We start from the raw sequence: 24,007 nt of genomic DNA, 5'->3' as shown, positions 1-24,007 counted from the left end.
ACACTGGGCCACCTATCATTCAGACAGCCTTGTTTTGACCAACTTCACAAAATAACAGCAGGACATACATATCCCAGTCATTAAAAGTCATGAAAAGATCATACTGTGCTCAATCTTCTGCAGGCATTGGAATATTTACTGGAACTGGTACTTGCCATGAAGTTTGTGAGGACTGAATGTATTTTGTTAGAGTTTACAAAAATACAGTGTGCAACAAGAAACTGTATTTTGTGTTTACTGAAGAGTTTTGCAACTTTTCCATATGTGGATAACAAAATGTCACTGAAGTATTATACTTATTTTTAAAGCAAAATATGTAATCATATAAATTTGAGGGTTTTTTTGTTTTGTTTTGTTTTGTTTTGCCTTGTTTTTGCAGATGAGGGAAATTTTTATGTAGTGGTACCCTTGAAAATTTAAATAGGTTATTTGGGAAAAACACATTTCCACACTCCCATAAATTTATTTCTAATGGACATAATAAAAGGTAGAGTTGTCAAAAGTTGTTCTTTATTCATTCCAGTGTTTTAAGTCCATATAGTCTACATGTCAAGTCTATAGTAAATGATAATTCTTAACAATTATAACTATATTTGTTAAACACATACTAAGACAAGCAGATCAAGTGCATTATCTCACAGAATCCTCTTGTGGGATCAATCATATTATCTTATCAATCATTTTATTAATTTAATAAATAATACATATTTTCTTCTATGATCTAGTTAGGGAAACTAAGGCTCACCAATTTTAACTGATTGCCTAAAAATTACACTTGTAGTGACAGTTGGAATACAAATTAAAGGACTCTGACTTTATGGTCCATTGTTGTAATTATTAACATGATACAAAAATAGAACACATAGTGATAAAATCTTAGAAAAGAGAAATTAGAAAATCTACGCTAAAAATAATTTTACATTTTGTATGGCTGAGGATGTTTCTAATATATGAAAATATTTAAACTAGGGAATTAGAAGTATATGATTGTTTGGTGCAGGTGAGTTTAAATATGAAACATGCTAAAGAAAGCTTATTAATATATTCCTCAGATATTAGCTTTTATTAAAATTGTGTTTTGCCAAGCATTCTTAAATGAAGGGATTGGATGAGAGTAAATCTAAAGATAACTTACCTCCCATCTTACCATTTGAATATCAAGATATTACACCCTGGATGAGGTCAGACAACTTGGTAGTAGAAAAGCAAAGACTATAACCCTGTTTTCTGACCAAAAACCTTTTGTTTTGTTCAACAAAGTTAACATAATACTTATATTTTGCACTTCAGCATTATACATTTTTATGAGACAATTAACACCTCAAGTAACTTGGCACTCTAACTTAATTATGTTTATATTCGATTGGAATCATTAGAGGTACTTAGCTCATCAAATCTGGGTTTTTCCTTCCTCTGCTCTTCCTGTTTTTTTTTTTTATTTCTTTTTATCATTTAAATTCAATTTGTCAACATACAGTATATCACTAGTTTTAGATGTAGTTTTCAATAATTCAACAGTTGCATATAACACCCATCAAGTGCCCTCCTTAATGCCCATCACCCTGTTACCCCATCCCCCTCCCAGCAACCCTCAGTTTCCCAGAGTTCTGAGTCTCACAGTTTGTCTCCCTCTCTGATTTTTTTCTCATTCAGTTTCCTATCCCTCCCCTGATGATCCCTTGCACTATTAGTTCCTGTTTCCAATTCAGTACCAGTCTGTTTCATACTCTCTCTATCCCTAGAGCAGCCTTCTGAACTCCACCCATTTGTAGGACATAAACTCAACTATGCATGATACATTGCTTGTGAGATCTTACCTGTTATTATCCATCTCACTCTCCTTTGTGTCCCTAAATGTGCCCCTAAATCTTTGCCTCACTACTTGGGCACCCTCAAATCCCACCTTATACCCTTTGTGAGCCACTAAAAAAAGTGACAATGATTATTCTTTTCTACCCTTTAGGAAGTAACCTTATCTATAGTTCCCTTATCTACCCTATACCAAGTAACAGAACCTTGCAAATAAAAATGAGTACATTTAATAAAGTTTATTTCAATCTACATCCATTCTATATTAAGTACTGTTTGATAAATTGTATATATACGTCTGTGTGTGTGTGTGTGTGTGTGTATGACTTGAAGACGATTTCATGATTGAGAATCTGAAATGACCATCTTTAGAATTCCATAGAATTATTTTGCTTTATGACTTGGTGTCTTTCATCTTTTAAGGTTTCATCTTTGTTTTAAATCTGTTTTTTATAATGCTCTGAAGGCATAGAAATTCTAAAATGATGTGCATATAAAGCACTTTTTTGGGAACAAATGCCTGTTTTATCAAGTTATGAGAGAGCAGGATATAAATTCTTGATTAAAATTCATTTAATGTGTCATCTGACTGAATATACTTAAAAGAAATCTTTGACATGTTGATCAGATTAAATTGATTTAATCTCAGCTGAAACTTAAGTTCAGCGTTAGTCATGGATAATTACTGTCAGAAAGGATATGTTCTAGCTGTTCATTTACATAATATGAGCTTTCTTTTGGATTGCATATGAATTAATTATATTTCCTTTAATTGTAGCAACTACATGCAACATGCAGCTTCTAGCTAGTTCATTAACTTCTAGAAAATGGCCAATATCCCAATACAAATCTCCGAACTGGAGTACAGGCTTTGAGAGGAACAAAATAAGAGGAGAGAATCTGGGAAAGCAATTCACCAACCCAGATACACCAGAAATGAGTTCATTTTTAGCAAAGCATTCCTCCCCCAAAAGAAAACTACTGATTCAGTTAGCCAACTCATTTGTGACTAAAATGTAAAATGTTCAGACTCTCAATAAACATTAAACTCATTCTTTGATAGTAAAAAATAAATTATTCTCTTGTAAATCTTAAACTATTTGATAGCAAAAAAAAACCAATTTAGAATTAGATAGTAAGAACACAAAGAAAATATGAGGTATAAAATTATACAAAATGTTAGTATGTGAGTCAGATTCCTGATAGTCACATCTTGGACTCTATAAACATTAGATCAACAACTGGCATAAAAACTGGCATAAGAATGAGGAAAAAGATATTCCAAATTGAAATCAGTCATATTTTATAGTTACAACTGATACAATTTTGGATTTTTTAAAAAATGTATTGCATTAAACATTAAAAAACAATAATGCAAACATAGAAAAATTTGCCCAGTATTATATCCACCTAGTTAATAGTTTGTTTTTCTTTATCTTTTCTTAGTTACTCCTAAATACTTGCATTATTTTATGTTTTTAATCACATTATAAACTTCTCATCTTTTCCACTTAAAGAGTATTGCCTAAATGTTTCTTTGTGTTTTATTTATTTTGGATATAAAATAGAATGCAATAAATCAAAGACCCTAACGTATGATCCCAGAAGCAAGAGTATCATCATCACATGGGAACTTAGAAATATAAATATTGGGCTAGCCATAGTCCAGATCTACTGAATCAAAAACTCTGAGGTGGCTTAGAGGCAGAATGAATGTTTTAACCACTTCTCTAGGCCATTTTAATGTGTGCCAAACTTCAGGAACTACCTTATTAAATATATTTTACAAAATTTATTAAAATATTTCAATGAGTTATCATATGAAATAACACTACATAAGGGAGATTTGTTCAGTAAATTATGCTATCTTTTTATTTCTTTTTCTTATTTTTAAAAATTTTATAGACTTTTCTCAATAATTGGTATATGGTATCAAAGGGTTCAAGAAGATAAATTTATTCCAATTTATACTGCTATCAAAAGACATGCTTTAGGAAAAAACAGTCAATAGTATTGGCCTTTTCTTTTTGTAATGTTAAATTTACTATTCTCCATTTGGAAATACATGTATGTATTAAAGTAAAAGTACTATATAGGTATCATTTAAAAACAAAATTACTTTTTAAAATACGTGTTCATTTGTACATATCTGTCCTTAAGAAAATTAGTCTCTAGAAAGGTAATAATAATAATAATAGTAATAATAATAGTAATAATAGTAATAATAATAGTAATAATAACTAGCAATTAAACAGAGTTTTATATGTGCCAAGCCCTTTCATTTTGATAACCCTAGGAGAATATGGCATTATGCCTATTATACAGATGCAGAAACTGAGTTACAGATGTCTTAGATACTTGCCCAAGATCCTGAAGCTTGCAACTGGTGGGGTTATGGTTTGAACTCTGGATGAGAATCTGTGTTCTTCATCATTATGATGTTACCATGTGGAGAGATGATTTTAAATCAATAAAATAAAAATATGCAAAATATCTAAGAAAATTACTGTAATTTTTTTACCTCACAGATTATTTCTTTTTTAAAAAAAAGTAGGTGTCTGATGGTTATACACACATATACACACATGCATATGTGAACATGTATGTATATATTATATCTGTGTGTATGTCTGTCTCGTGTGTGTGTGTATATTCAGTTTACTGATACATATATATATATATATATATTTTTTTTTTTTTTTACTCTCCAGTCAGATAAATTCTCAAAGGAGAAAGGCCGGATCTGCCTATCAGAGTGATTCAAGTTGATTAGTTTGGTTTTAGTACAAGACTGCTGGATCCATCTATTCTTTTTTGGTGCTGATGGAGATTGTTAACCTGAATAAGTAACAAGAAAACTGAATTATTTGCTATTTATTCATTTAGTTGAGAAGTGTACTTGTGATTGTCCAGTGGCAAAGGTTAAAACAAAAAGAGATCAGCTATCAGAGCCCACCAAGAGGTTCTCAAGGCACAATTACTTTCTATTCTCTTATTTCATTTCTCCTATCCAGAATTTTATTACTGTGAAAGTTGACATTTATTTAGCATTTACTCTATGGCAGGGACATGATTCCTGTGGATCATAACATGTTATATTTTGTATAACTTTAGGAGGCAGTCTATAATTACCTCCGTATAACAGATGGGACACCTTGGCTCCAAGAAATAATTTATCCAAAGACATAAGCTAATAAATGGTAGAGGCAGGATTTGAACTCGAGCAGTTTAATTTGGGAGATCATGTTCTTGAGGACCACACTACTCATTGAAGAGGGAGAAGAGAGTGCTACAGCACAGCGTGGGGAGGGGGGCTGGAATTTCAGAGTGATTTCAAAAGGTCATCTACCTGTCTGATACAAGTCTCTTTTCCACTGAGAACAACTGAACCCTGATTATACTATATTTCTCTTAGCTTTTCTTTTTATTTCATACTTTGACATGCACTTATTATTTAGACATATGAATACAAGTTATTTTCCTCTTCTTTATCCTCAGGATTCCTGATTCAGGATGGTCCTTTGGGGTCTTGTGAAAATAAATACTGTGGTTTGGGAAGGCACTGTGTCATCAGCAGAGAGACAGGGCAAGCAGAATGTGCCTGCATGGACCTTTGCAAGCCACACTACAAACCTGTGTGTGGATCTGATGGAGAATTTTATGAAAACCACTGTGAAGTGCATAGAGCTGCTTGCCTGAAAAAACAAAAGATCACCATTGTTCACAATGAAGACTGCTTCTTTAAAGGTAAACACAAGGTGGACCTAAAATGTCACCTTCTATTACTTTCCTTTTTTCAACAACTGCCTTTAAGTTTAAACTCTAAGCATGATTTTATATCAGCAAGCATTTAAAAAGGGAAAGAAAAAAATGTGAGTGTAATTACATCAATAATCGGTAAGTATATAGAAATTTACATGGATAAAATTCTGAATCTCAATTATGAGCACAAAGTTGGCCAAAATATGACTCAAATTTAATATAGCTTACAGCATTGCACCATATGGCTTCCCAATCATGGCAGTTATCTTAGGACACAGGGAGGCCAATTCAGTCAACAGGCCAAATCCACCCAGCAAAAAGCACCTGGAGTGGAATTGAGTGAATAGTGAATGCCAAGCCATGCTGTGATAACATCTCATTTCTTCCTGATTAAAAATGATGGGTTTTAGTTTTCACCACATAATTCAGATTATATGGAACCTGTAAATGTCCATTGAAATAACTGAATAACTCTGCTAAATTTAATTAGTAAATTTGGGATTACAACAAATTAAAATCTAAAAATATTGGTATTTACTTTCAAGGTACTCAAAACCATTGGTAACTGTTTATGAAAAAGTACTGCTGAATTAGTAATTTGAGAAATTATTTTAACATTCTATATAAATAAATAAATCATTGAACGTTCTTATATCATTTATTCATAAACTTATTTTATCTTTATTTGTTTCTACTGGACAAAATATTTGCTTATTAATAGTCATAGCCCAGACTGAAATTCTGAGATGTTAAATATACAGAACTTCCATCATTTGAATAAGTTAGTGATCAACTTGATTTCTAATTTTCAATTGGTTCCCATCCTATTTTTTCATAATCTTCCTAACGTTTATTTACACTTTAAGACTTGCCTGATATTAAGGTAAAATGTCTCTCCCTTTTCAAACATGGTAGAGTAAATAAAGTTTTATTTCCAAGATGAGAATAAAATGATACATAGTGCTTTTCAAATGATGTATGGTGTAATACTCTGTAATCAGTGTGGTGACTAGAGGCCCATTGATATAATTGAAGTAAAATTATAGTAGTTTCCTTACCACAGGAACTACGTGCCCTTGAATACATGCACAGAAAATTTTATCATATCAGATTCTCTTCTTTTGCAGAAAGAATAGCGGTTGCTTTGGTTTCAATTCAATTTATTCCCTTCTATCAAATCTATTTTACAAATAACTAAAATTAATTCTATTAGCATTGTGCTTTAAACCTCATGAAAGAGTGGTGTGTGTGTGTGTGTGTGTGTGTGAGAGAGAGAGAGAGAGAGAGAGAGAGAGAGAAGGAGAGAGAGAAAGTATTTTTTCTATCATTTTGATCTGAGATGGTGCAGTGGAAATATAGCTATGCCACTGGTGCATGACATCATAAAACATGAATAATATTCTCTAAGGTAATTTAGAGTCATACTCTTAAAATGAGGTTTTGTCCAACTGACACCCAGCAATCGATTATGTGGGAACGCATGATATTAAATATCATGTAAGAAAAAACATTTGGTATATCTAATGTTCACCTTTATTGCTGGATGCTTAGGCATAAGGCAACTCCATATGAATATCAGTATGGACATAGATGAACTGGATATAGCCAAGAATATGGTCTTCCTTGTGAAATCATAAAACAATGGTTTGAAAAACTCTTGTTTTTCAGATTATACTAAGTATATTAATCAAATCTATGGTTGTTTCAAAATACTTTCTCATCACTTGTAAATCAAAATACTGTCTTATCTCAGTATTTGTAGTATTAAAAATTAATTTATATTATCTGGGTTAGCTACCAAGGGTTTACATACTTCTCAGGTCTCTTGTCTTCTATTTATTCATTTTGGGGTTTTGCCTAACATGTATATATCTCACGAAAGGACTTTATTTCAACAGAAATGAACTAAATAATATAGAACAAAACCATAAATTGTCTGTCTTATTGGTGTGCAGTTGGCCATTATAGCTAAAGGCCTGACATAGTTGTAATGACCAAAATTAATCCTTGTGATTGTGAACTTTATAATCCGTAGAATGTCTGTAATTATATAGTTTTCAATAATGGCCCAAAGGAAGAAGCAAATCAAAATATTAAATTCAAGAACTGCTAAAAACCTAAGTTTAATTAGATTTTTTAATAGAAAAAAAATCACAACAAACTAAATAACAAGAATGAGTTTTCCTCCTTAAAAAAAAAGCATTTCATATTTTAGATCTAATAAAAGGTAATTATGTAAACCTTAGAATAAGAGTCAACAAACAAGAACCTAGAGGCCAAACACAGGTCGCAGTCCTTTTTTTTTTTTTTTTTTTCTCATAAAGTAATGTGTTATTAGAACGGAGCCACATTTGTTGATTTAGAAAACTTCTTTGGGTGTTTTTGTAAAACAAATAAGAGTTGAGTATTTATAACAGAGATACTAAGGCCTGCAAAGCATAGAAATATTTTGTCTGGATCTTCCCATAACAAGTTTACTAACATCTGCTTTAAAAGTTTACCAGTGCCTTAAAATTACTTTTTAAAAATATTGAAATATCTTTTCCATATCTTCTTGTTTATGGTGGTGAATATAAGGACCTACTCATGTGCCATATTTGAATAAAAATAAACACACACACAAATGAATGCGAGCAAAACAAGAAATCTGAGTAAGATCAATAGGTAGTGTTAAAGATGACATCTTGGTCATGATATTGTACTATGTACTATTTTCAAAATGTGCTATTTGTAGAAACTGGGTAAGGGGCACATGGAATCTCTGTTAATTTCCTACAACCCCATATGACTCTACGGTTCTCTCAGAATAAAAAGAGTTTGATGATTTAAAAAAAAAAAAGCTGGGAAATTACTATCAAATACTTAAGACAATGTTAAAGAAGGTATGGTTTGCATTATTCATTAATTATTTCACTTATTTCAAGTTAAGTCCTATTTCACATATCAAATTTATCAGGTTTGCCATTTATATTTAAACTTATTAAAATAGATTAATCTGTACAATCATGTTTATTGATTGTTTTAAAATTAAGGTTATAGTACAAGTTTAAAAAGATTTATATCTATATTTACATCTTTAAATATATGCATATATCTATACTTATAAGTATATATATATCTTCCTATTACATTAGGTACTTAAATACTTAAATGCCTGTAGTATGCTTAGCTTTTAGTATTACTGACTCTTAAATAGAGACAATTAGATTTCATTAAGAATTTTCTTTAATGATTTATGATCATTATGGAACTATAAATAAATTATATAATAGATCTAGGAATATAACATCTTTAAATTTATTACTATTCATATTTATGTGATTACAAAGAATAACATTATTGATTAGAATATTGTAGTATTTGCTTATTGGCATCAAATGCTTTAAGATGATACTTGACATATGTTGGGGAGGAAAAAAATTTTCTGGACATTTCTAAATTCTTTTGGTTGGCCTAATAATCAAATTTACATGAGACAGATAAGAGGAGAAAAATAAATGTAATTATATACACATGGGGCCACATAAGAATGTGAGACCCATTGAGAGGGAACTGAGGTTTATATGCGTCCTGAAATAAGAAGAGGGTAAGGATCTGGGCCTTCAAACTGGAAAAGACAATTCACAGGGAGATGGTTAAGCAGAAGTTTGGTAAAGGAATGTTCACTATGTCATGCTGAGTAGTTTTTTCTTATGTTTAAAAAGTTATCTACAGTAATAACCCTTTTCCTGGTGCAGGCCCCCTACTTAAATTCTTTTAGGCAATTAAGGGTGGGGTGGGAGGGACCGAAAAGCCCTTTTTGAGTCTTTATTGTCTTCAAATAAGACTGGAAATAATCCACATGGAAAAGTGGCACATTCTGTGTGAACCCCATCACATAGCATAAAACTTTCTATTTTTTGTGTAATGCCTAGTTGTTCCTTGTGATGGCAGTTTTGGCTTAAAGTCATCTCCATCCCCACCTCCACCCCCAAGGGGCTTCTAACTTCTGCAATTCACATCACTAATAAGAAGTGTCATTTTCTCTCACTCTGACTCCAGATCAGACTGTCTTACACAGCAGAATTTACTTACTCAGAGAATAGATATAAGCTAGAGTAAGAAACTCAAGATATAACCTATGCCAAAATGAATAAGGAATTAAACCTTTTATGAGAAAGTCAATTGAACAGAAACCCTTTTGCCATTTACTGTGCTGAGAATAAAACTGCCATAAAAGCAAATGTTCTGTGCACTTAAATGTGCATCACAAACAATAACAACTTGGGAAATATGGTTTTTATGGCTATGTGTGTACTATTTGAATGAGATCTGACATTGTGTTCTTTTCCTTGGTATAATCTTGAGAGACATTCATATTCCATTTTTTAATTGGTTCTTTTACCTGATTTTTTTTTTTTTTTTTGAAGATAGGACTTAGAGAACTTAGGCTAGAAAACTAAGCTGCCAATGATACAATCATATTTTAAAATATAACAGGAATTGCTGTGTTAATAGACGTGGGCTTTAGATTACCTTTTTTTTTTGAAGAGAAGCTTTGTAAAACTTCTATTTTATGTCTAGTCTTTTATGCCGTTTCATGAAAAACATTTGATAAATATTTAAACTTTGGAAGTAGCACTCAGATATTTGCTTGTTTTTGCTTGGCTTTTGGTCAGTATTAGCCAAATGGAAGGTCTAGTTCTCTTGAATGCCCTCAGCAGGCACAGCATCAAAACCAATTTGATTAATTCCTGATGTTTGAGTAGATTTACAGTAAAAACTTCTGAATTTAGTGATGTGAAATTGACTGAGTTGTTTCACTTTTAAAATTTATCTCACATTTAATCCAAATTAACAATATATTTTGTTGTAACTCTAATAAAAATACAAAATATAGAATTTTACATATGTAGAAATCATTGTAATGTGCACACTCAGAAATTTACCATTTGTTATTAAAATCATTTGAAATGTTTATTTCTTCTCTGATTTTGAAAACTCTGTAAAGAATTCTGCAAACATTACATATTATATGGACTTACCTTCCATGGAGAGATGAATAGTAAATAAATGATAGTTACATAGAATATGAAAAATGATAAAAAAAGAAATTTAGATATTGACTACTTAACAAATGTATTAAAAACTATTACCAGAAGGGAAGAGAGAGACAACCAGTAGTAATAATACATTGAATATTATTTATTTTAAAACACTCTCACAAGTATTATATTATTGTCTCATCATAATAAGAAGCCCATGTATTATAGAGAAGTCAAATAAGACTGAGATTTTTAAAATGACCTTCCAACACTCACATAGTGAATTAATACTACTGAGATAAGAAAAAAAGGGTTCTCTCTTCTCCTTAATGCACATATGCTCCAAATATTCTGGTATATACAATACCATGATATCTTACTTGCCTATGATTTTTAAAGCTTCATTTTAATAGTGAATATGTGACATTATTTAGAAACATTCTTGCTTATGGTGGTATTTTTAAAGATTAAATAACACATTTGATACCATTCTTAGCCAACTGAAGAACATAGTAACAGATAATAATTATTTAAGACTGTAACTTTTATACAATACCTGTGAACATTTGATTGCAGTACATTTTAAATTTGAATCTGTGAAACCACACATACTTTCTTAGAGGTTTACATTAGGTTATAATCTTGCATCAAAAGATTCTGGATAAATTATTACATAACTGAATTTGCCAGATTATAATTGGCTACTTTATGGTAGCAAATTTTCTGATTGTTGATAAAACTACTTAAAGAAAAACAACTATTTCGACTTTAGAAATGTATTTATTATTAGTTTCTCAGTTGACATTTGAGAAACTTTTATAGTCACCTTTCTCACAGATTTATTTTAGGCTGATTTTGCTTATGTTATGCTGTAAATATAATATCTATTAGATATATGACAATGTTATTTTACTCCCCTACTCCCCCCCAAAAAACCCCCAAAACTTTAGAAACTAAGTGCTTTTTTTTTTTTACTAGGTGCATTTCTTGATGCATGTAATTTTTGTCAAGTTTTCCCATTTGTTCCCCTTGTTATAGGAACTAAATTTAACATTAAAATTCATGGATAGTCTTATCTTGTTTTCATATATTTTCATGCCATATCGTTTTTCTTCAGTTTCAAGTTATAGAATTAATATGTTAGTTTAATATTTTATTTCATGTTTTCTATGCATGTATGAATATTCCATTAATAGTTATAAGCACAATATTCAGTAGTGCTAGAAAAATGAGAGCACCTGAACATTTTATCAGTTCAAATAAATTTTCATCTGTCTTGAGACTGTTTAAATATTGTATCAGTCATTACCTCTCACTGACACCTTCATTTATGTTTACTTTGTCAGTATCCTATTTTCAAATGCAGAAGGTGACATTTCTGTAACTTAGAAAGTGAAGAACATTTTTTTACAACCATTACTTTTTAATGAAGTTAAAATCTTCTCTTTAATATTTCTTTGCAAAATAGGATGATGAAAAACTTTCCATTGATTATACTCAGCATATATAGTTGGGGATAATATGTTCTAGAAGATGCAATTGAAACATTTTCTCTATTAGCCTGATTTATATTTCACTTTTAAAATCCTTTTGGAGGGGGTGGCATCTGTATGGCTGAATCAGTTAAGCATTCAACTCTTGATTTCTGCTCAGGTCATGCTCTCAGGGTCATATGATAGAGCTCTTCATTGGGCTTTGTGCTGCATGTGGAGTCTGGTTAAGATTTCTCTCTCTCCCACTCCTTCTCCCTCTGCTCCTCCCCAACTCTCTCTCTCATCAATCAATCAATCAATCAATCAATCAATGAAATCCTTTCTGAGGGGTATCTATCGATATTTTAGAAGACTTTTGAAAACCTATTAAAGATAAACATTTAAACCCAAGTGGGAAAATGAAGAGCTTTGCCTGTGGTTATCATCCAGATAATTAGTGAAAAAAATACTTGAAGGGAATCACATTGAAGAAAGGAAATTTGGCATTTTCCAGCACAATGTAAGGCATAGGTAATTAAGAGTGTAGCTCTTTTGATTAAGCAAAGTATAAGCAAAGTATAAGAAAGTTCAATTAATAAAAGTTCAAATTAATTTAATGCAATAATGTAATCAGTTTGTTTTTAGTTCAAGACACCACATCATCTAGCTATAAATTATTTATCAACCTCATGGTTACAACAAAGGGTGGTGTGTACTCAGATAAATGTGAAGCTTTTCATGTGTTCCCTCATGTAATCACTTTAAAGACTTGTTTCTATATGTTTCTTTCATCAATATATGAATTTCCAGTGATCTGTATAGCATCTCTCTAAAGGTCTTCCCCCAAAATCTAGGCATGAGTTGTGATTACATTTTGCCAGTATTTTTTTCCTCTTGAGGATATCTAAGGAGACGTTGGATGCAAATTCATTAGTACAGAAAAGTAAGGTGTTAAGTCAAGAGGTCAATTAGTATCTAATTGTAGTTATCCAAAAAGAGAGAGATGACAGTGGTTTGAACCAAGATGACAGAAGTGCCAGTGGCAGTACAAAGTTGTCCGGCTCTCTGACACAATTTGCTGTTGAGTGGACATAGAGTGTATGGGAAATGAAAAAAATAATAATAAGCTAACCTAAAAAAAAATTGAGAAATCTTTTACAGAAATGTGAAACACCGAGGGACTCACACTTTTGAAAGTGGATGTGAAGAGAAAATATATACATGTACACATGCATTTAAGATAAGTTTAAATCCCTTTTAGACAAGCAAGGGAAAATGCCATTTATTCAGTAGGATATGAGTCAGGAAATCAAAGGAGAATTTGGAGGAAGATAGGTACATTTGGATTTTTAAGTATATTAATAAAGAGAGCAGGCAAGGGACTCTATAGTCGAGATCAACCAAAGAGGAAGCACACATTGGAAAGCCAAGAGTCCTGGGGATAGAAGTGTATTTCAACCTTCAGAGGTCAGGAGATGGAGAAGGACAAGTAAAGCAGACATATACACAATCTACAGTGACAGGGGAGGAAAGCCAGAGAGTATAGATGTATAGAAGCTAATTAAGAAAGTTTTTCATGGAGGATAAAATAATGACCTGAATCAAATGTCGCTAAAATCAAGTATGAAGGAGATTAGGAAATGACCATTGATTTGGAAAGATTAAGAGCATGGTTAACTTTGGCAAGAGAGTCTATAAGAGAAAATAAGAGCTGAGGAAGTAAGATGGCAAGCACTTTCCAGAAGGCTTATTGGAAGAGTGTTTCTCTAAAGAGGAGCAGATATGTATAGTGATTAGGAGAGAGAGAGAAGTGTGGATGGGAATAAGGAAATAAAGAGAGGAAATTTTATAGGGCAAGAGAAAGTGGAGGTAGTTGTCAGTGCAGAACCATAGGACAGACCAGAGAGAATGGGATCCAGAGGACAAAGGGCAGATATGACTTTAAATGAGAGCATGGATTCTTCATCCATTAAATGGAAGGAATGGAAAAATAAGCACTTTCAGTGCAGATGGATGGACTTATTTTATGATATAAAAATGTGTTGTTCCTATGTGGTTGCATATGTATACACATACAAATAAGAACAACTCATTATTTCTTATATATTTCATTGATTTCATATATATTTAATATATTTCTTATATGAAATAAGAAATGAAACATCAGTGGAAAGTGACAGAGGTGGGATGCCTGGGTGGCTCAGCAGTTGAGTCTTCTGCCTTAGGCTCAGGGTGGGATCCTGGGCCTGGGATCGAGTCCCACATCGGGCTCCCTGCATGGAGCCTGCTTCTCCTTCTGCCTGTGTCTCTGCCTCTCTCTGTGTCTCTCATGAAGAAATAAATAAATATATATTAATATATATTAAAATAAATTATATATACATTATATAATATATGATATATAATATAGTAATAAATATAATATTTTATATTTTATAATATAATAAAATATATTATAATAAATATTTTATATTTATTATTTAATTTTATATATAAAATATATAAATATTTTTATAATAAACTATTATATATATCTTTTATATACTATATATAAAAGAGAACATACTTTCTCTTTTCATATATATATATATATGTATATATATATATATATATATATATGAAAGTGACAGAGGGGAAGGTTTTCGAGATTTGAGGGAAACAAAGGAATGAAAGAACTTGTAAAAAAATAAACAAAGACAAAAGGAGAAAAAAACCAAGGCAGTACCTACAATATGGTAGGATTTCCAGCAGTTTTGAAGAACTCTCTATCTCTGCTCATAAATTTAAAGTGAAAGTTCTTTTGTGATTATGTACTTTTCTACAAATATAGTCAGCTGCTTTGATTAAGGCATTGAAAAGATGAAAAATTAGGTTTAACCAGGATTATTTTTTCCCCAGGAAAGAATTATAGATGAGAAAAGAGTCTGAAGCCGTATTGTCCATATCTTTCAGGGGAGGTATGATTATTTTATCTCTGCTTTTGTGCGTATACCTCCTCTGGCATTCAGAGACGTCCTGGTGGGTGTCTTTTGCCTTGGCTTGCATATAGGTGAGAACAAGTTCCCCAACTATCTCTACAATCTGGAAATTGCATCACATATTTTGGCTTAACTTCTTTATGCTTACATTCAGTTTACATCTGTGCCTCTTGGTTAACATTCCCAGTAATGAGATGTGTTTAAACTAGTTAGCCAGGTCGTACCTTTCCAAGATCTTTGGAAAGCATATAGGCTCATAAAAGCTCTTTTATTTCAATGGCTCTCTACCTCTCTGATCAAGTAGCCATCACTATGATGGGCAAGGAGATAAGATAGATCTTTCTTTCTTTCTTTCATTTTAGAAAAAAGAACAATTGTCAGGTAATTCTCCAAAACAGAGTCTGGATGGGAATTTATCCTGAAAAAATACCTAATGTAATATTACTTTATTATTAATTCTATAACTCAGTGTTCTTGACAGTTGAAACTGCTTTGTTTAGCTAACCAAATCATTTGAAAATTTGAGGTAGCTCAAAATTTTCTACCTAATATTTCTATATTTAAACAGATTCAATTTTTAATATGCTTTAATCAGTCTGGCTGCCAATAATGTTAGACTAATTAAATGTGGTTATTTCTGGGGTTGTTGGCATTTAATTCAGTTTTGAAATATTTTTTATCCTAAAAGAGGAAGAAAATGCTATTAAAAATTCAGAAAGATGCATGAGCATTTGATGAATTTAATTGACCATTAGTGTAATTAATTGAAAGGAACAATATTACATATGCTTGATTAATTTTATAAAAGCTCAAAATGTTACATGCTTGTCAAAAGACTTCAAATAATAATTAATATAAAATATTGTAAAAATAAAATATATGCATATGTACATCATGGATAGGTATGTATGAGCAAATACAATTTTTTTTAACCATTCACCAGTGATTATTTATTGACGCTTAATCCTGTGGCTGACCCATTCTCAATGCTATATCCAAGAATAGAGATGACACAGTTTTTATTTCTGCTGAGTGGAGATGAGTGGCTAGACAAATCAATTAATGACCAGTGATGTTTTCCACCATTTCTGGACTCATGATATGAGGTCAGATTAACATCTGTACAATTAATATTCAAGGACACAAAATTACTCTGTCATAACAAACCCACTTGCCTTCTGTTTAAGTGGAACATTTTTTTTTTCCCTCATAGGGTATATGTGCCACATTATGTTCAATTGCTGTGTATGGACATTTAGGTTTTCCTCTTGGCAGTTAATGGAGTATGAAGTCCAAATTAAAAGAGAGATCAGGGATCCCTGAGAAACATAACTGGCAAGAAATAAGGAATCAAATTTAGAAAACAACAACAGGGAAGTTAGAACTCAAAAGGAATGTGTGGAGAACTAGTCTTACCTTGTCATCACGTATGTTAGCTCCTGTAGCTTTGGAAGGCACTAAATGTTGTTCTTATCAGTGGACAGTGTTTCTTTATAAGCTTCTCGTCTTCATTCTGACAAAGTTCACCCTAACAACCCAGGAGCTACTGGCCATTCACTCCACTTTCAGGTAGAGGATGACATTAAGTAAGGTGTAGTGATGTAGTAGATCCTGAGTTTAATGCATGTCTCTAAAAACCCAGAGAACCTAATGCCCCATATGTAGTGCATGGCATGTTTTGACTATGTTAATGTTCCGTTGAGGAGAAAGACATTTGGCACTACTTATTGACATTATAGATCTCTGGTCATTGGACCCTCATCTACTCCCAAACAAGCACAGAATATTAACACTAGAAATCTCTAGCTTTGAGGTGGAGTTTTTATGCTTTATCCAAATCCATCATTTCTTTTGTATATCCCACATTTACTCATTTATTTTCAAAACAGACACGTGTGTAAATTAATTCTATAAGACAAAGTGATTACTGTTTAATTTTCACTTGAAAAATACTAATATTTTCAGTGCAAAAAAGGTGCGAATCAGCTGCACTTTTAGTGAAATATAGAAGAATATGTAGGTTGGTATGGGATGTGTTTTCTAGAGTTTGGAATAATAACTATGGCATTTAGCTGTGATGACAGTCTACAAAACATAAGAGTAGGATTTGGGGGTTTAATTAAATTTATGTCAAAATCACTTTCAAATCCTGGGGAAAAATATGCTTGAATAATACAGCACATGTTTTGGCCTTTAAAAATTTTAACAAGTGGAAACATTTACATGACACATTGGCACAATCTCCATAGCTCAGAAACAGCTAGTATAGGACTCAGCAACAGCTTTGTTCATTAACTCCATAGTAAACATGCACACGGGCTCCTGTATGAATTTGTCAGTGCTGCGTCTACATCTACAGGAAGCAGGAGGCATGGAAGTGAGTTTCATTTCAACATATCAATAAATATATGAGAGAAAGATCATGCCATGCCTTTTCTATGTCATTCTAATGATTTCAACACCAGAATACCACGATCAATCAATCAATCAATCAATATCTTTTTTAGACATCCAGATGTTATAAGCAATAGGGAGGGGAGGATTACTATATTTGACCCTAGGTTATCCTAAATATTTAGGACATTTACATGCAGATTCAGAATGTGGTTTGTACTCAAAGCCTCTTGTTACCCTACCTTGCCCCAGTCCTCCTTGCCTCCCTGCCCAATGCATTCCACTGTTCTCTGAGACTTGAAAGCAGTGGCCCTGACAAGGGGAAAAAAAAAAAAAAAGCCATTACTCTGTGGCTTTTGGCAGAGGCCAAGGCATCAACCCCATTTATAACCCAATCTCCTGACCCTATTCTTAAGAAAAGCTCAGAAGGACCAAACTGTTAAATTCATAAAAAGCAGCCTCTATTCCAACCTTATTTCCAATCAAATTAAAGTGAATGGACCAATTTGAGCTAGAGCCTTTAGCTATTTCAAAAATTTATCTTCTTTTCACCGAAGCACTTACCCTGAATTCCTTTGTTTTTGTCATTCTACTGCTGTCATTTTTTTCTACTCCTAGATGTCGGCGCAGTCTCATTACTTCATCTTATCACTGACAACTAGGAATGAAGGAGGTTAAAGATGGTTATCATTAATAGTATCAAAACATTCATAGGATATGACTTGGGTGGTTTTTTTGTCATTTTCTTGGGGCACTTAAGTATGTCTTTTTCTCAGGACATTCAAGTCTTCTTTCCCACTCTTCTTTCACAAAACCTGTGCCTTCTCTACGGACTCAGGAGTTCAGAACCTTAACTCTTTGAACTTAACTTCAGGTTTGCACAGGTTGGGCTCTAATTTCAGAGTTCATATGCCAACCTCACAGGTTAAAACATTGTCCAAACGTAGGTTCTTGGGAAGCTTTCAGCGTCAGCCACATTCTGGGTCAGGAGTTAAAATGTGTGTATTTCATAGGTTTTTTTGTAGTCTCTGGTTTTCTAAAAATAACTTATAGTAAATCTTTATTGGTCCGAGTTTCTACTTAATACCAAACATGCCCTTACCCTTTAAAAAAAAGAATTTATATACATTGAACACTATTAGTATTGCTTTGCATAAATTACTTAAAGTTTCAACAATAAATTTTCTTATTCTGAGAAAGAGAATAATGGGATATTTTAAGTAATTAGCCCTCAGCACTAATTAATAATGGGTTGAATTTTGAGAAAATAAACTTCTTATTTCTAATGATCAATTCTAAAGCACTTGAACAGATTAAATTGTGAGCCGTTTAAGAATGATCCTCCTGAATCCTTAACTGTGTTGAGGAAAAATCATCACATGTTGTGCACCTGTAATTTTACACTAAGATCGATCCTCAATTGCCCAGGCATGTAAGTTTAGAAGTGACATGACTGGGGAGCCTGGGGAGCCCAGTCAGTTGAACATCTCATTCTTGATTTCTCCTCAGGCCCTGATTTCAGGGTTGTGGGATGGAGCCCCGTGTCAGGCTTCTCGCTCTGGAAGACTGCTTAGGATTTTTTTCTTTCTCTCCTTCTGCCCCTCCCTCCACTCACACACTAAATCAATCAATCAATCAATCAATCAATCTTTAAAAACTAAATAAAAGTGACAATTTATCAGAATTTTGTCTGCTAGTGAATCTAAGTTAACAGGTCTGGAAATTAAAATAAAAAAAAACAAAACAAAACAAAACAAAACAAAAAACAAAAAAAAACAAAAAAAAAAACAGGTCTGGAAATTATAATGAAAACTGAGAAAACTTATTCCTTAAAGTTTTAGAATTTGAGAGTATAGACAAAGATAATCTTTTTTTTTTTTCATATAGGACTTTTCTAATTCACTTTAGGATATTGAAGGAAATTTTTCTTTTCTCGTCAAAACTTTGCCTCTTAAGTTTGTCAGGCAATACTATTTCCATCACCATAATAAAGTTGCCTTTCCCCTTCTGCTCTCTTTACATGATTGAAACAAGGACTGAAGACTTAGAAGATAAATGAGGGGCCCAGGGTAATACTTTAAGGCTTTGGGTGGTCAGGGACATGCAGTGTCTGAATTTCAGTTAATTAGTGATTGATCTATGCACCTTGTGCTTTTGAAGAAAAAAAGACTAAGTATACTTTAAGAAAATGTCTACTATTTCCCCAAGAGAGGAAGGCTAATACCTATAGTTCTACACACACACACACACACACACACACACCAATGCCCCATGCCCTCAGTAACACATTGATGTCTAATTTGGGGGAAATCCACTGTGACATCAATAACTGATCTTTTGATAAGAATTTTATAAAAATATTAAGGTATTATACCTAAGATACATGATGTATGACTGTAGCTGTTAAAAACACACACGCACACACACATTTTGCTAAAGGTCTAATATAGTTACAAGGGTGTTTTAATACATTATACCTAAAATGGAGTAGGACTAAAGAAAAAATAAATGAAAGGGTGGTTTCATGTAATAATGCTTGAGGAAATGAATGAATAAAAAGGGTTTCTCATGTTTCTTAGTTTTATGGTACAAAAGTGTAATGGCTTTTGAGGGGTATAGAAAAGGAAGGTTTTTAAAAAAATTATCTCTTTATGCCAGAAGGAAATGAAAATTATGGTTGAATAGAACACTTGGGACCAGTCACATCAATAGTGTCTTTTAAAATGTGTTAAAAGTGCTGGCACATAAAATGAGGAGGGAAAGTTATAGAAGACTTAATAACCTGATCAAAAGAAAAAAAAATGAATGAACTACATGAAAAAAAAAAAGTGTTAGAGCTTGGGATTTGATATCCTGTAGGAATAACACCTATTAAAACCATCACAATAAAAATCCTGAAAAGGTGTTTAATACAGTCTACTGTCAACTCTCACTAGGGTGAGTAGCCTGACTTTGCTGATTAATTAGACCTCACCATTCAAACATATCAAAGTAGTTATCAAAATCTTAATATTGGTGGGCATGCTAGCAAAATTTAACGTAGCAGATGTGAGAGTAGCAAGGATTAAGTATATTCACAAAATGTATTCTTTTGGAAATTATGTACCAAAGAAAGGCTTTATATGCTAATCCTTTCATCCTCACTTTAATAAGACACAAATTCGTTGAAGATGAAGAAAAAGAATTGCTGTTACATTCAAATTTAGCCTTTATCTATTTTTTAAATATGCATATGTTCCCTTTCCTGACCATTTAAATATTATGTATTTAAAACCTCTCTCGGCTACTGTAACAAACAGAGAAAAATAATTTGGCTGACGCTTATTAACACATGAAATATGTCTGTGGGATTCTCCATCTTCTCACAGTGGACTTGAATAAATGCTTACTTATCAGATTAGATATTATATGATTTTATATAGTAAGTGGATTTTATGGAGTGTGTTTTAGGTAGGTACAATAGTCATTAAACATTAAAAACTAGGCAAAATAATGTTATGTATAATTTATAATTGGTAACACTATTAAGTTAGTGGATATTTTAAAGGACTGAGAACAATTAAATTTATCGTGTAATAGAGGATATATAGATAAAGAAACTAAAGATAAGATTAGAAACATTCCACAAATATTCATCTTTACTGGAGGTTAATTTATGTAAATCCAGTATTACTCTAGTTAATTTTTTTTCTAACTATATATCGATTTCAAGGATCAGAATGAAAGTTATAAAACCCAAGATTATGTTTCTCTCTTTCAAAACACCCCAGATGCATTTTGATACCCTAAACAAGATCCAGTGTCTTAGCCACAATCCAGAAGTTTTCATGTGACCTGATCAGTACGTAGCAATGTCTTTCTTCTTTTATAACTCTTCCTAACTGCTTACTCATTTCAGCCTTCAGGTCTGTTATCCTTGAACTAAAACACAGCAGCTCACTCCTACCTAAGGACCTTTACATTCCCCGTTTTTGCACCACTAGTAACGTTATTCCTCAGATCTGCACAGGGCTCGTTCCCTTACTTCATTCAGCTCTCACCTCCTCACAGGATACCATTTATAAGACACCTTTTGATATTTTCTTCAAAATACTGTGTATTAATGTACTCCTGTTTTAAGATTAAAAATGTTTTAAGTATACATTTGAAATATTGCCAGAAATATTACTACTGATTTATGTCTTCTGGTTTTCGACAGGCTTTACTACTAAAGTGTAATCTCAATGAGGGCAGGGACAGCTTTCTTGTAGATCATCTACGCCAAGTCTAGAGTTGAGGTAGTCACTCAGTAAATGTGTGATGAATGAACGAAAGAATGAATGGACACACATTCAAAAATATCCTTTAGATGTCTTTAATAATGACAATAAAACTAGTGTAGGAAAACAGTGATGGCCTGAGTAGATGACTAACTGATTTCTAAAGAGGTAAATAGCATAGATAATACCAGGCATATTTGACTATTCTATAATCTCTTGACAATTGAGAATTGTGCTAACTAATCATATAGAACCAGACAAATACCACAGTTTACTGTTTTGAGTGTTTCAATCTTATGTTTCAAGGTATACACAGACACGTTATGCAGGGCTCAGTGTCCACCCATTGCTATGCTTATTAAGGGTTTTCTGTTCTTTCTGAAAATTCATTATTAGTCGCTTTTTGGGTTGTTCCTGCCACTCCCTGTGCTTCCTTTATCGTGTGGTTTTGTTCTGTGACTCTCCAAATGTGTCTTCTGTGGACAACATGATATGCTTGTTCAACTACTGTTGAAAGCTGAGGTTTTCTAAGCTCACTCTACAGCCTCACTTTTGCATTCCTGGATTCAGAACTTTGGTGGTAATGCTATTAACATGTTTTTAAAAGACTTTATTTATTTGAGAAGGAGAGAGGAAGAAGAAGACTCCCTGCTGAGCAGGGGGTCTGACTCTGGGCTTGATCCTGGGACCCCAGGATCATGACCTGAGCCGGAGGCAGACACTGAAAGACACTTAACCGACTGAGCCACCCAGATGCCCCTGTTAGCATGTTTTTTCAAATGAGGAAGCTCTTATGGGCAAGTTGCTTTGGTGCTTTTGTTTGTTTTTGTTTTTCACAAAAGTCTCAAGGGGTTTACTTGTCTTTGGTTTCCTTACTTGTTGACATGTATTGTCTGATTTTCTGGGGTTTTCTTTTCCATTAAAATGACATTTCATGAAGTCAGAGACATTTTTATGATTTTTCTTCATTATACCCTCAAACCCTAGAACAGTATCTGACACATAGCTCATGTTCAATAAATAAGCATTAGCTGCAATAACTAGATGGATAGAAAGAGAGAAGAGGCTTCATGAAAGTTCTGCTGTGACTGGCAGAAGAATTTTAGGCCTTTTAATGAATGACATCTATGTGTGAATGTATCTGTTAATAACAGCTTTCAGACCTGACAGAAAAATCCAATGAATTGGATTGAGCAAGTACTAAGAAATTTAGTGGTATATACAATTAAAATTGCAAGAGTAGAATACTGCTGGGTACAGAGGTTCTACTTATATGTGTGTCCTCTGTCCATGTCCTGCCTCTGTGCTCCTCTGCATCAGCTCTACCTGACAGGCAGGAGGCAGACATATCAGCAGACATTGTCTCATGGTTCTGTAGACATTTTCTCATGGGTCTCCAGCACCTGGTGACTTCATTTTTCCTAGTTTCCTGTCCAATGGAAATATAGCTTCTCTTTCACACAGATTCCAATGAGAATGTCATAATTGACACAGTTGGGTTGTGTGATATTCCTGATTCTTTGCCTACCACCTCACTCCCTATGCTAGGCCTGCTTCAAATATTAAAGATGGAATTACTCCATCTGAGAGGATATGGAATGGATGAAGGGTATTTTCCTAAAAGAAAACTATAATGTAGTTAGCTGAGGCAAGGAGATAGAGACTGAGCAGTGATGGACATCTCAATAAAGGAGATAAGAGGGTAGCAAATAGTGTAAGAAAAGATGCTCAACATCATTTCTCACTTGGAAATTGCAAATACATATAACAATTAGATACTAATACATGACTATTAGAATAGCTAAACTAACTAACTAACTAAATAAATAAATATACTCCCAAACTGACAATAACAAATGGTGGTTTGTTTCTAAAGGACTTGACACACATGGATTCTACATAAAATGGAACCCTTCCATTTGCTGCCTCTTAGTGACTTTTGCATTTTGGTTGTTTAAAAAAATATAAGAATTACACTTTACAGTTGAGACCTCGTAGTAATTAAACTCTCAAGACTGAATTATACCTCCTTGCAATCTGAATATAAGGAGATTGAATTATATACTTTTTCTCTCTGTGCAGTGTACCATAGACCTGATTTATTACTGGGCTAATCATAGATTAGCCTCAGAATACTCAGAATTTGAACATATCTTAATAACTGTTGAAAGTTTCCTGAGAACTAATATCTGATTTTAAAAAGTAAGAAAGCATACTTTGGGTTGATAGATGCAAGTTTTAAAACATAAATGTAGAATAGTCAGAAATGTGCCCTACTGTTATAATATCCATGGCTTCAAAATTTCAAA

At 32.7% G+C, this 24,007-nt stretch overlaps 1 protein-coding gene across 4 annotated transcripts in view; it reads left to right on the top strand.

Moving 5' to 3' along the window:
* Window positions 1-24,007, top strand: part of FSTL5 (follistatin like 5) — a 683,263-nt gene that overhangs the window by 239,299 nt on the left and 419,957 nt on the right. For all 4 annotated transcript variants that reach the window (XM_072773810.1, XM_072773809.1, XM_072773808.1 and 1 more), the window contains exon 4: window positions 5,308-5,556. In XM_072773810.1, the coding sequence (XP_072629911.1) occupies window positions 5,308-5,556 (249 nt within the window). The remainder of the gene's footprint in view (window positions 1-5,307; window positions 5,557-24,007) is intronic.

The sequence above is a fragment of the Canis lupus genome, chromosome 13 (genome assembly GCF_048164855.1).
Source record: "Canis lupus baileyi chromosome 13, mCanLup2.hap1, whole genome shotgun sequence".
NCBI lineage: Eukaryota > Metazoa > Chordata > Mammalia > Carnivora > Canidae > Canis > Canis lupus.
The sequence above is the reverse complement of the archived record's forward strand: the minus strand, read 5'-3'. Positions and strand labels throughout refer to the sequence as shown.